Raw genomic sequence first — 13,072 nt, forward strand, 5'->3', positions numbered from 1 at the left:
CAAGCAGCAAGACAGTTTCAGCAGGAAATGAGCATGGAACCGTGGGCATACAGTGCAGAACAAATGCCCTGCCTGCTGCCCATGTGGGCACTGAGACTCTGCTGTGTGCCATCAGGGGCACTTGGGTGTCCCAGGGGATGGAGCAGCTGGGGCTGGGTGGTGATGGAGATAAGGGACAGCACTGCTGGTGGCATTTGTGCCCTGCCAGTGCCATGTTCGTGCCTCTTCTGGCTCCCTGGGAGCCTGTGCAGCCCCACTGCTCATTCCAGCCTTTTGCTGCAGCAGGGAGACCTGCACAGCTCCCAACAGCAGCAGGAGAGTTGGGAGGTGGTGAGGGAGAGAAGAAAAACAGCCTTTTAGGTGAAAGAGGGGTTTGAGAGGCAGGTTGTGTGTAAATCACTGCCAGGCCTGCCCTGTTCTTGCCTCGTGTTTGGCTGATTGTGTTATGCTATCTAGAGAAAGTTTAATATCAAAAGTCAATAATCTCTGTGATAGGAGGGATGATAAGGGACAGTCTGGCCTGGATGTGGCAGGGGTCCACGGTCCGGTGCCTGACCTCCCCCACCAGTCCTGGCCTGCCCATCCCATCCCAGGTGGCACAGACCTGGCAGGGCTGGGCAAAACAAAAAAAATTCAAGAACCAGACCTGCTGCTGGCAAAGAGGGGCTGGGGAGGCAGGGAGGGGAGAACTCTGTGAGCCCCAGCAGGGTGGCATGGGGCTGCCTGTGGCTAATAGCCTCCAAACTGCCAGCACTGGCCCTTATAAAATGCCTCACAGATGTCTCAATACAGGATTGCAGTGGGGGATTGCAGCCCAGGGAGGGGTTGGGGGTTTCTTGGCAGGTGGGGTACCCAGGGCAGCTGAAGTTGAATGAGTTTGGTGGGTCTCAGCCCTGTTTCTGCTGGAAGGAGGCCACAGCATTCAAAGCAAAGTGAGAAGCAAAGGAGTTGCTGGCTGAGCCACCCCACACCCAGCAGGGTCCTGCAAAGCCCCTGTGTGTGATCAGCTTGAGGTGATGGCACTCAACACACACCCTGAGGCTGTGGAGAAAGGCAAAAAACCTTCCTTGCCTCTGTGCCTGAATTGCTGCTGTGCCTTTTTTATTTCTTCCTCTTTAATTCTAGGTAAAAGAGAGAGTATTCTCAGGGTAAAAGCAGGATCTCAGAGCCTACATTTTCATAATAATGACAGCATGGCTTTCACCTTGTGTCCAGAGCAGAAAATGTCTGTACAACCTCTCTCCTTGAACCAGTGCTGGAGTGGGATATAATATCTGAATAATTTACAAAGGCTCTTCATTACACAGATTTATTTTTGGCAGCTTTGTTAGACTGCTCCTTTTAGGAACTAATAGGAAGTTTCTCTGGTTTCATTAGGACATCCCTGTATGAATTGTTCCAGCGGGGCCAGGGACTGGGACAGCTTCTTGCTCCATTAGAAATGCAAAATGTTTCTGCCCTTTCTGTCCCCTGTGGCTTTCTGGAAACCCACCTGCCTGCCCTGGCTGCAGCAAGGGTCCAGCATGTCTTTATTCCTGGCCAAGGTGTTGAGGGAGTGGGGGGTTTCCCCACATTGCCTTCAAACAGCTTTGCAGCAGATAAATGTTGGTTCACTTGGAGAGCTGCTCCAAGTGCACAGAACTCCCTTTCCTGTGCTGGAAAAACTTTCATTTCTCAAGCCAGGTCTGAGGTGGGCTGTGGGAAACCCCCACTGTTCACCAGGCTGTGTTTGGGGCCACCTCCTCTCTGCCCAGACCATATCCAGCCCCTGACTCAGCCTGGGCCAGGCTAAAATCCCCTCTTCTTCAGATGCAGGTGCATTGCCCAGCTGGAAACAAGCCCATTAAAAAGTCGTTTACCAGGCACAAGCGAGTTTGTGTTCCCCTGGATTGGGATTTGCCAAGATTATACCATAAATTAGAGTGTTTCCTGGAAGAATGTAAGGAGAGAGGAGGGAAAAAAAAAAAAGATAAAATGGAACATTTTGTAGCCAACAGCAATGCCAATAAAGGAGCATTTCATTTCCCACTTGGAAGGGAGTGACTGCAAGCTGTTGCAAGGGTAGGGCAGGGTGCCTGTGCTGCTCCAGGACCAGGGGAAGGGGACAACAGGGACCTGGTCTGGCTGCATGCACACCCTGACTATAAACTGCATTTCTCTGCCCTTGAGCAGAGCCTAAGCTGGGGTGACTCAGTTTCTCTCCATGTAAAAAGGGGGACCAGGATGCCAACCCCACTGGGGGAAGACTGTCTGCCCTGTTTTCCAACCCTTATTCTGCAGGGACACACAGCCTGCCTGCACTATTAATAATCCTTGGCATGAAGCTGTCACAGTTTCCACTAATATGGAGATGTTGAAGTGAAAAAGCTACTGCACAATATGCAGGAGGTGTCACAATAACTCAGCTGCTATATTGTTCTTTTTAAAAATAAATACCACAACAGGCCAGCCCACATTGCTGGAGTCATGACGTGTAGGGTTTTATTTTTAATCAGAAAATGTACTGATTTTTAAAGATAGACATGGAACAACATCCAAAATTTATGAAAGCTCCCTGTGTGCTCACACGTACCAACCGTGTTCCTGCCCGAATGGCTTCCAGGGATCTGATCCTGCCCCAGCACGGGCACATTTGTGTGTGTGGCTTTGCAAGAGGCCCCATGGCAACAAAATCCTCCCAGAAATAAAGTCTGTGGCTGAATTCCCCACCCCACCGCTCTCTGGAGAGATGCAATCGATCCATAGGATGTGAGCTGCAGGGTCTCCTCCTCAAGCAGCAGGTTTAGGACCAAAGTTTGCATCCAGAGCAGAATATTCCATTGTTTGGAGATCAGAGGTTTCTCTGGGGGCCACTTGAAGGTGAATTACCTTTTCCCTTTGCCTTCCCTCACGCTCAGCCAAGGGCAACGCTCGCTGAAATAAAGCAAAACGAAACTCTGGGTTAAAAAATGCCCGCTCTGCTTGGGGAAGGGCGAGAAAATGAGCTGCGAAGGGCGAGGAGCCTCACTGCCCGGCAAGGGCCGCTCCGGGGCCCCGACCCGCCTCAGGCCGGCCGGACCCGGGGCTCGGAAGGGCCGGGGGCACGGGCAGGGACACCCGACGGGCCGCGGCACCGGGAGGAGAGCCCGGCGGGGCGAGGCCCGTGCGGAGCGCGGGGCCGCATCCCCCGCCGCACGGAGGGCCCGGAGCGGGGCTCGGAGCGCGGCCCGGCCCGGTGCCCACGGCCGGCGGCGCCGCGCGGCGGGGGCGGGGACCGGCGGGGGCGGGCGCGGCCGTGGGCCCGCCCGGGCCGGGGAGGCGGCGGCGGCGGCAGGTGGTGCCGAGCAGCCGCAGGACGGAGCCGGAGCCGCAGCCGCCATTAGACAATAGGCGCCGGCGGCGGGAGCGGCGCGGGGCGAGCGGCGCGGCCGGGGCGGGGCGGCCGCGGGGCCGGGGCGGCCGGACCCGGCGCGGACAAAGGCGGCGGCGGCGCGGGGAGCCGCGGCGGGGGCGGCGGGCGGCACCGGGCCGCTCCGTGCGGGGACCGAGCCGCAACCTGACATGATGTTTCCACAAAGCCGGCACTCGGTACGGCGCGGCCCGGGGCCGGAGCGGCCGCGGGGCGGGGCCGGGCGCCGGCGGGGCCGCGGGACGGCGCGGGGGCTGCCCGGGGGCTGCCCGGCCTCCCTCGGTCCCGCGGGCTCCGGGGGATCGAGCGCCTCCCGCCGCCGGTGCCGAGGGGCGGCGGCAGCCGGGGAAGGGGCCCCACGGGTGACCTTGGGCGCGTCCCGGGCACGGGCGCTGCCCCCCGGCGGGGGCTCGGCCCCCGGTGCGGCGAGAGCGGGGCGGGCTCGCGGCGGGGGGGCCCGGCCGCCGCCGGCTCCGGCCCCAGCGCTGTCTCCTGTTGTTCAAGGGCTCCTCTCACCTGCCTCAGCAGCTGAAGTTCACGACCTCCGACTCGTGCGACCGCATCAAGGACGAGTTCCAGCTGCTGCAGGCCCAGTACCACAGGTACGTGCTGCCCCCGCGTCCGTCCCGGTGCACGGGAATCGCTCCGGTTCTTCCGCTCGTCGCTTCGCTCCGGGGACCGGATGAGAATTTGGGGAAGGGGAGCCGGTGGCGTAGCCCGGGGCACCTTTGGCTGGAGGAGCAGCTCGGGCACGGCGTTGGTGGTGTCCACATGGGAGCCCAGCGAGGAGAACGCCCATTCCCTTCTCCAGCCAAGGTCTTTCCTCCAAGTGCTGCTCAGCCAGGACTGCGCAGACACTTGCCAGGCCTCCTGCCTCTTGCTGGGAGTTTTCCTCAGTTTTTCTCGCTGGCTGCCATTCCTGGACTGCAAATGCTGCAGGGAGCACTTAAATCCAAAAGCATCCACTTTTCTGTGAATGTGTGTGGAAATAGTGCTGCTGACCCAAAAGCTGGCTTGAGACAATCTGTTGCTTTGCCTGTGTGTGTGTCTGACATAAACATGAAGCCCTTTGGTTTAAATTGTCTGGGTGATGTCCCCTGCCACGGCCTGGCACTGGTTTTGGTGTGTGCATTGGTGCCATCCATGTGGCTGCAATGTCCCCCAGCCCGGGCTCTGCCTGCGAGTTTGTGGTGGTGTCGTTTTGGCAGGAGCAGGCAGAAAAACTGCTGGGAAGTGGCCATTTCCTGGTGTCTCTGTGCCTTGGCAGTGCCAGCAGGGGAGTAGGGGTTCCTGCTGAAGGGGAAGCTTTCCCCCCATGCCGCTCCACCCCCTTGGACTTAATCTGCTCAAGAAGGAGCAGGTTTTGTGTAGGTGAAGCTGTTTCTTGTTTGAAACATAAAACCACAGCACATGCTGGCTGCAGTTGCTCGGCTGGTGAGTTGGAGTCTCATAAAACACTGGGAGCAGCGGCACTTTCTCTGAAGGGTGTGAAGAATCTAGGAGAGAGGAAAAAAATCCTTGCTTCTGGAGGGATGTGCTGCACTTGGGCCTCCCCCCCGCCCCCATCCAGAAGTGGGTCTGGCTTTGGTTTTGATGTTGTATTGGAACATCTCTTGAGTGCTGCAGACAGGTTCTGTGCCAGAATCTGTCCCCAGCTGCCAGCGATCTGTTGAGGAAAGGCAAACCCCTCCCTGGGCAGCCAACTCTGCTTCTCCCCAGCATTCTGCTTCCTGTGGAGTGGATTTGCCTGGAGGGAGGTCAGTGCTCTGCTGGTGGATAGCCTTGTGTCCTTTTCCTGAATGTGTGCTGGGGAGGGCTCCAGCTGAGAAAGTGGGAGCAGGCTCTGTGTGGTCACCACTGTGCCAGCACAGCCTGTCTGGGCTCTGCTCTGGCCCCCCCTTTGAAATCCAGATAGCGATGTCCAAGAATCCAGCCTGGCCGGGATGAGGCCGTGCAGGAAGCAGCTGCTCTGTGGCCATCAACTCTCTCACCTCCTGTTTGTGGTTTTTCTTACTGTTTTCTGGCTTTTCAGCTTGAAGTTGGAATGTGACAAACTAGCCAGCGAGAAATCGGAGATGCAGCGTCACTACGTCATGGTAAGGAGCGGCCCAGCAGCCCAGAGCAGAGTGTGTGGGTGGCAACACCAGCAGGTGCCTGTGCCTGGGCTCTGCCAGAGCTCCAGGGCTCTCAGCAGGGCTGGAATTGGCTCTTTTCTGAAAATGGGGCTGTTTTGTGTTGGCTGCATGCAGGGGGTTGTTAAAATGCACGGTGGGAGGGAGTTTTTTTGATGGAGAAAACGGGGCATGGTTGGGGATTGCTTGAGGGATGCTTGGCTCAAAGGAAGTGACAGGTCTTACACACCTGAGGAGGTGATGCAAGGTGCTGGTGTGCAGGTGTTTGGGGATGCTGGGAAGGTCATGGCCAGTGAGAGACAAAGCAGTGCTCTGGGGAGTCATGAAACTGGGAAATCCCACAAGCCAGGTGTGAGCTAGAAGCAGAAATCAGCTTCTGTGCCAGGGCTAAACCCTGTGCACCTTGTGGTGACCCCACAGCCTTGCTGAGCCGTGGTGCTGAGTGCTGGCACGTGTGTCCCACACAGGGTGTGCAAGCCCCAGGGCAGTGCTTGGTAAAGGCAGGAGAAATGGTGCCACATGTGGGCAGCAGGCTTGGCTGTGGCTTTCCAAGGAAACAGCCGTGTTCTGGTGAGCAGGGTGAGGGTTTGCCTGCCAGGTAATGCCTCTGGAGCCCTTGTAGCACAGCCAGGCAGGGCTGTGGTCTCTCCCTTTCCTATCATGGAGTTAATGGGAGGCTGCAATACTGTCCATGAAGATGAGCTGGTTCCTGCTTGCCAGCTGCTGCACCTGCCCTGGAAAGAAGAGATAAGATGTAGAAATTAATAGAGCAGCTCTTCAGAGCAGAGTTAAGACTTAAAAAAACAGAAATAAGGGAGCTAGCTGGCCCCTTCATCTTTCTCTACTGCCCTCGTGGCCAGACTCTGAGGCTGTGGGGAGCAAGGTGTGCTTGGGGCTGGGGACAAGGAGAAGAGGTCACAGCTTTCCTGGTGTGTTCATGGGGAAGGCTGCCCCGTTCTCACCGGTAAACAATTGCTTCCTGTGCAGTCTGCATGGAAACCCTCATCTCCAGCAGTGGCCAAGATACATTTTTTTTTATTATTTTTTTTTTCCCCTTAATGCTGGCAGTCACCAGAATTGATTCAGGTTGCTGTCAGCAGCAGAGGGAAGGGCTGTTGCTCATGGTGCAACGCTGGAGGCTCTGCAGCAGCTCCTGCCTCGCTGCCGCCGCTCCCCAGCGCGGGGAGCCAACAGGAGGGCTCCTGTCAATGTGCAAAGCTGCTACAGCTGCTCTGATTTTTGAATAAGTCACAATTGGCAGCTTGGGGGACGGGCTCCTGCTTCCTGCTCGGTCTTCAGAATGCAAAGAAGCCTCGAGAGCCCGCAGCAGGCTGAGATCATCCTGATACCAAGCCGGGCGCTTCGTCGCCTTGTGGCGCCCGTACCAAGGTGCCAGTGATCTTCAGCTAAATGAGCACAGATGTGGATTGTTCTTTTCCCTTTGGAAGAATCAGGATTGCAGCCTGCAGGCTGCAGGAGGAGGTTTCTAAACTCTCAAAACATCAGCCTTATAGCAGCTTCTTCCAGGGGTCAGGAATAAGCTGCTTCTGCCAATAAATTGTCTGTAGCTGCCTGTTGCTGCTGTGCAGGGGTTTTCTGGGTGGATTGTTTTTGTGTGTGGAGGGGGGAGGTTTCCACATAACTCCTTCCCAAACAGCTGGAGCTGTGTGCAGCTGGATGTGTAACTTGCTAGATGAAGTCCAGTTGTGATCTCTCCCATTTGCTGCTGAAGGAGTCATGTGGGCTTTAGGATGCTGGCCAGGCAGAGCTCACAGAGCCAGGCTGCCTCTCTCCTGGCTGGAGCCCTGAGCCTTTTTCCAGGTTTGACACAGCATCACTCACTCTCACCTCGGTGCAGACTGTGGAAAAGTGTCTGTGAGGGCAAGACTCCAGTCTGGAGCAGGATGGGCAGGGAGCACCTGGAGGGGTCTCTGTGCTTGCCTCCTGCTGCTTCTGTTTCCTGGGGCTTGCCTCTGCTCTCCTGCTTTGCCCAGCCTTTGTAGAAAACCCTGCCAGGAATGCAGTGGTGGTTCCCAGCACTTAAAATTTGTTTTGTTCTCTTCTCTCCTGCTCCACAGTACTATGAGATGTCCTATGGGCTGAATATTGAAATGCACAAACAGGTAGGGGAAAAAGCATCTCCAAGTGCTGCAATTCCTAGGGAAGGTGGGCTGTCTGCTCTGAGTTTCCCTCTGTCACTTCAGTTGCCTTTCAGGAACTAGAAATGCCATCAGCCATCAATGTAAAATGTCAGAGCTGCCTTTGGAATGCAGGGCCCCCCCACCTCTCAGCATCACAGTGCTGGCCTGTGGGCTCCCACCCTGGGCTCTGAGCACCCTGTGGTTCTCCCCAGGGCCTGAGCAGGTATTTGAGCACCAGGAAGGGTCTGGAGCTGCAGCTTGGAGACTCTGTGGCAGCCTGGATAAGTTTGCTCATTACCCTCAGTGGCGGTTAAGTTGTTAATTATCCCCAGTGACTAATTACCTGTGGTGTTAACAACATGAGCCTCCTCTGAGCCTGTCTCTATCTGGCTTCAGCTCCAGTCACAAAGTCGTGGCTCAGTTTAAGCCTCTTAGCACAGTTCTGTTCCTCACAAAGGCACTTGGTGCTTCTGATCCCATTGCCCTTGTTGCTAAGCCCATGAGGCTGGCTTCCCTGGGAAAACCTGGATCTTGTCAAAGAATCTGAGCCACAAATCCTCACTGCTGTCCCACGACTGTCTCCCAGCCTGATCTGCTTCCCTGTGGTGCTGTTGGGGTCCCCTCAGCTGGTTTTGGTGTGTACCTGTACCCTTTGGCTCTGTATTTTGAGTCCTTTAGAAAGTGATTTGCAAAGGACTGGAAGCTTCACTATTTTCCAGGAGAAAAGCATTTAACACCCCAGAAGGTGCCATGGCTGCTGTGAGGGTCTGGGGAGGCTGCCCAGCCCCTCTGGTCTCCCCCAGCAGCACAACTGGGGAGGGGGAGCCTGAGAGGGCTGAACAGCCACGAGTCTGTCTGTGTCCACATGGCAAATGTAATTCAGCACATCCTCACCTGGCTCTGCAGGAACTTTGCTCTCTGGTTGTTCCCAATTTATTAAATAAATGTTGGGGACCTGGAGAGGAAGAGGAATAATGAAACTTTGCTCTTTGCAGTCAGCAGCATCCCTTCTTTTAACCATGCAGGGAGGAGCCTCGGGGGGGGCAAGGGGATGCCCATGGCACCAGGATGCTGCCAGGAGGGTGGGTTTTGTCACAGCCATTTGGACACTCAGGCCTGCCCAGGAGAGGGAAGGTGGGGCAGCTGATGCTGTGGCTGCCCAGTCCTGAGCTGCCTGACTTTTCCTCTCTATTTCTCCCACCTTTTAGGCTGAAATTGTCAAGAGGCTAAATGGGATTTGTGCACAGGTTCTGCCCTACCTTTCACAAGAGGTGAGTCCCCCAGCTTGGAGGGTCTGTTGGCATGGAGGCTGCTGTCCCTCTGCAGCACAGGCAGCTGCCCAGCCCTGGGCTGGCAGACCCTTGCTTGCTCTCAGCCCAGCCCTTCAGGGCAGTGTTGGCTCCTGGAGCACTGTGTGGTGGAATAATGTGCCCCTCTGTTGGTCCACCCTAAAACTTCTGTCTTGCTCTCTATATATTACTATATTCTAAAATTCTAAATTCTAAGTTTCCTACCCTGTGATATTGCAGACTTCTAATCAAACTACACACTCATAATCCCAGTGTTATCAATCAATTTTGGAAGGTTTCTCCACAGCCTCAGGTTAAATGCAGTGCTCTCTTGGGAGTCAGAGTCTGTCAGCACAGAAAGTCTAAAATTCTCAGTATCCAGAGCTCCAGTACCCTTCCATCCCTTTTGTGGCAGCTGGGGACAAAGCTGCTCCTGCTCTCTCCTGAGCCATCAGCCACGTCAGCAGTGGCAGCTTTGGGTGGTAATTGGGGGAGAAGGACACTTAAAAAAATACCTCCATATGGAGGATACCTCCTCTCATCCTCTTTGAGATCTGGTTCCTCTGCCTCATTAATTAATGCAGCTGATGGGCTCCTCCCACTCCCCTGAGAAATTAATTGGGGGAGGGGGTGCTTGGGAGCCGCTGTCTGAGGCGAGGGGAGGATTAAGCACTTCTAGAGCTGTATTTTCTGTCTCCCCATGGAGGCTGAGCCCTGAGCAGCTCTCCTGGCCCTTTGGGGGTTGGAGGCTTCTCCCTTGGGGTCTGTGCTGGGCTTGGGGCACGGGTTATGTTTTTCCCACCCACCTGTTCTTAGGACAGACAAAGTCGCTTGCTGATCAGATCAGGGTTGCCTAATAACTAAGCCCCAGCTAAATCTTTAGCATCTTAATGCAATCCTTAACCCTGTCCTGCTGCCAAAATGAAAAGAAAAATCCCCTTGCTGAAGTGCAGTGGACAGTCCTGGCGTTTCAAAGACTTCATGCTCTGCAAGGAGCAAGCACAGTTCTCCTTCATTTTTTTTTTTAAGTATATGATCCATCCATTTTTTCTGCCTGTGTTTGGAACACCCAGCTGCTACTGCAGTTGGTATCCAGGATATGTCCCAAGCAGCTTCCCAAGAGCTTCTGATTTTTAGGGCTTGTTTTGTTTGTTAGAGGGTCTGTGTAGGTGAAGGGTGGCAGGATGAGACACTGCCCACCTTGGAGCCTTCTGGCTAAGGATGTCTGGGTGTGTGGAGAACAGGACAAGTATGGGAATAAGAAGGGACCTGTTTGACCCTGTGGTGAGGAAGGGGATGAGACAGAGGTGCTTCCTTCCCTGCTCCTTGCTGCCCTAGGCCTGGGTGGGAGCCCTTGTCTGGGGTGAAGCGTGTGCAGGTGTAACCAGCCTGACTGTATGGACTGGGTCCCTGTCCTGCTTCCCTGTGGCACTCCAAGTGACCCCAAATCCCTCTGTTTTCTCCATGCCAGCATCAGCAGCAAGTCTTGGGAGCCATTGAACGAGCTAAGCAGGTCACGGCGCCAGAACTGAACTCCATCATCCGTGTACGTGATGTTTGGGTTGGGCTGGGAGGGGAGGGAATCCCGGCCTCTGGGGTGTGGATTCTTCACCTGGGGACATCAGGGCACCCCTGCTCTGCTGCAGTGGGACGAGGCTGCAAGGCTGGGCTGGCTGTGCTGGCACAGGGCTGGTTGCACCCAGGCTGGCTGTGGTGTTTGCAGGGATCCCTGCTCTGCCCCAGCAGGGTGCCAGGAGAGGAGCTCTGGGTTTGAGCAGGAACCAGAGCAGGCACTCAGCATGAAAACACCATCTGCTCTTGGTCAAAATTGTGATTGAGGGCTTTAACTGCAGCCTTGGGACATGCCAAAGCCTGAGGCCAGATGTCCTGTGGGGTAGGGCTGTGTGCCCTGCTGGGGACACAGTGTTGAGTCTTCTCTTGAGGTTGTCACAGCAGCAAGACTCGAGAACCTCAGGGTTGGGTGGAAAAAGAGGTTCAAGCTTGTTTAAACCCCTGCTTTAACCTCGATTGCTGGCACGCTCCAAGTGCACTCAAAATGACAATACCCCGTTCTGTCTGTGTGTCTGTCCATCATTCCCTACAGCAGCAGCTTCAAGCTCACCAGCTGTCCCAGCTCCAAGCCCTCGCTCTGCCCCTGACTCCGCTCCCCGTGGGGCTCCAGCCCCCCTCTCTCCCCGCCGTCAGCGCCGGCACCGGGCTCCTGTCGCTCTCGGCCCTGGGCTCGCAGGCTCACCTCTCCAAGGAGGACAAGAACGGCCACGATGGGGATGCCCACCAAGATGATGACGGCGAGAAATCGGATTAGAGCGACCGGGGGGCCGGGGGAAGGGGGCTGGCTGGGGGAGGGAGGGAGGGAGGGGGCGGGTTAGTGCAAAATGCAGTATCTCTCTCTAATTGCTGTGCAGCAGGGCCGTGGTGACCTGTGCTGGGTGGCAGCTTGCCAGGCCTGTCCCCACGGGCGGGTGGCAGGGCCTGGGGGTGTCCCCAGCGCCGTCCCCGGCTGCTGCACAGCAATGCAAGCGCCATAGCGTTACCCGTGTGGCCAATCGTGCTCTCCCTGTGCCCAGCCTGCCTTCCCTGTCCCTCCTCCCACTCACAGAGCAGACTCTGCCTGCTCTGGGGCCACTTTGCCCCCTGGCTGTCCCAGCTCCTCGGTGCCATGTGGCCCCTCCCTCCACCTGCTGCTCCCCCCTCGGTATTTAAAGATTGCCCCTTGATCCTAACGGTTCTGCACAACTCCCTGCTAGGATCCCTGGCCCAGAACAATCTCCTCCCTTCCCCAGGTGCTCTTGGTCTTGTCGCATCACCCTGGCCCCGTGTCCCCCACGCCCCTCCTGCACTAATACCAGGCCTAATAACAGCCTTGCTGTTCTGCATGTACCTGTTCTCAACCAGCTCTGGCTGCCAGGGGCTTCACCCTGGGCTGGAGGGGGCCCAGGTGGCTGGGCAGAGGGGGCAGGCAGACCAAGAGCCTTCCCCAGCCTCCCCCTCCCCGTGCCCCTGCCCTGTGTAGAGGATACAGCAGCTTTCTCTGTTCTTATCTCCGTGCGCTAGCGTGTCTTCTTAAAAAACAAAAATGGAAAAAAAAATAAATAATAATCTGGTGTTTGTATATAGTTCTTTAGAAAGATCTTGTTTTGCTTTTTGTGTTTAATCACTTGACCTATAATAAGAGGAACTGAAAATGCTGTATCAAGGACGTACAAGCTGTGCCTTTCAAATAAAGAAATAAGAAGGTTGGTTAAAACCGTGACTTGCTGCCACTTTCTTGTTGCCTTTGGGATGATTTTAAAATAGTTCCCTGTGTCTCCTGTCCCTTCAGATGGGGGACTCAGCTGGGGAGAACTGAGTTTTCCTGGTGTGGGAAGTGTCTGGAGGTGCAGCTCTCCTTCCTTCAGGTGCTAGCCTATCCCAGATTCTTCCTTTCCTGTTGGATTCCTTTCCTGCTCTCCCTCCCTGGAGGTTTCTGACACATCTGCCTCTGGTTTCCCTTGTAGGGGCTGGTGGAGTGCAGCTGTCCCTGTGGCCTTTGTGGCTCTGGGACACCCCTGCAGAGGTGAGGGCTGTGCCACAGCTGCAATCTGCCGGAACCAGGGCCAGGAGGATGCCTGGGCAAAGCCAGAACAAACGAGCTCAAGGTGAAAAGTGGTGGGTGGTGAAAAGAGAGCGGGATTCTCCCCAGAAGAAAAGCAAGGATCGAAGTGCCCCCGAGGTCTATCAGCTCTGTGCTGCTTTGGTAACACATGTGGAGGTCCCTGCGGGCTGCCACAGGTCTGCTCTGGTGTGCATAATTCATTTTTCCTCTGGGCACAGAGGATAAGCTTCTTCTGTGGCTCTCAGGCCCCTCTGGAAAATCCGGCCCGCGGTGCCCTGGGGCTGAGATTGCTGTAATGGAATTGGCTCTCGATAATTAGAGCTGTCCTCTGGCTTCAGAGCCTGCTCCACCCCGATAACATCTTCCCCTCGCTATCTCTTAGGCCAGTTGGAGTGGGAAAATTTCCTTCCTCTGGGGAGGAAGCTGTGCTGGGGGAGTCCTGGTGCAGCCAGCGCTGAGGTGTGGAGGGGCTGGTGGGTTACAGAGCCTGTGGGCAGCACCAGGGC

At 56.0% G+C, this 13,072-nt stretch overlaps 1 protein-coding gene across 2 annotated transcripts; it reads left to right on the forward strand.

Moving 5' to 3' along the window:
* Positions 1-3,410: 3,410 nt before the first annotated feature.
* TLE5 (TLE family member 5, transcriptional modulator) lies at positions 3,411-12,218 on the forward strand. 2 transcript variants are annotated; one of them, XM_084220924.1, is made up of 7 exons: positions 3,411-3,567; positions 3,893-3,990; positions 5,421-5,484; positions 7,599-7,643; positions 8,870-8,932; positions 10,422-10,496; positions 11,055-12,218. In XM_084220924.1, the coding sequence occupies exons 1-7, from the start codon at positions 3,541-3,543 to the stop codon at positions 11,274-11,276; spliced, it is 594 nt and encodes a 197-aa protein (XP_084077050.1). In that variant the 5' UTR covers positions 3,411-3,540; the 3' UTR covers positions 11,277-12,218. The 2 variants fall into 2 exon arrangements, with proteins under 2 accessions (XP_084077050.1, XP_084077051.1); XM_084220925.1 differs by having other exon boundaries at positions 11,058-12,218.
* Positions 12,219-13,072: the final 854 nt, after the last annotated feature.

Source organism: Fringilla coelebs, assembly GCF_963513975.1.
Source record: "Fringilla coelebs genome assembly, chromosome: 24".
NCBI classification, from domain to species: Eukaryota; Metazoa; Chordata; class Aves; order Passeriformes; family Fringillidae; genus Fringilla; species Fringilla coelebs.

What these genes read in the sequence shown, in the direction of transcription:
- TLE5 (XM_084220924.1), top strand. Translation starts at nt 3,541, where the DNA reads ATGATGTTTCCACAAAGCCGGCACTCG. An exon ending in CTGCAGGCCCAGTACCACAG is followed by an intron (nt 3,991 to 5,420) that starts GTACGTGCTGCC and finishes CTGGCTTTTCAG; the next exon opens with CTTGAAGTTGGAATGTGACA. An exon ending in AACTGAACTCCATCATCCGT is followed by an intron (nt 10,497 to 11,054) that starts GTACGTGATGTT and finishes CATTCCCTACAG; the next exon opens with CAGCAGCTTCAAGCTCACCA.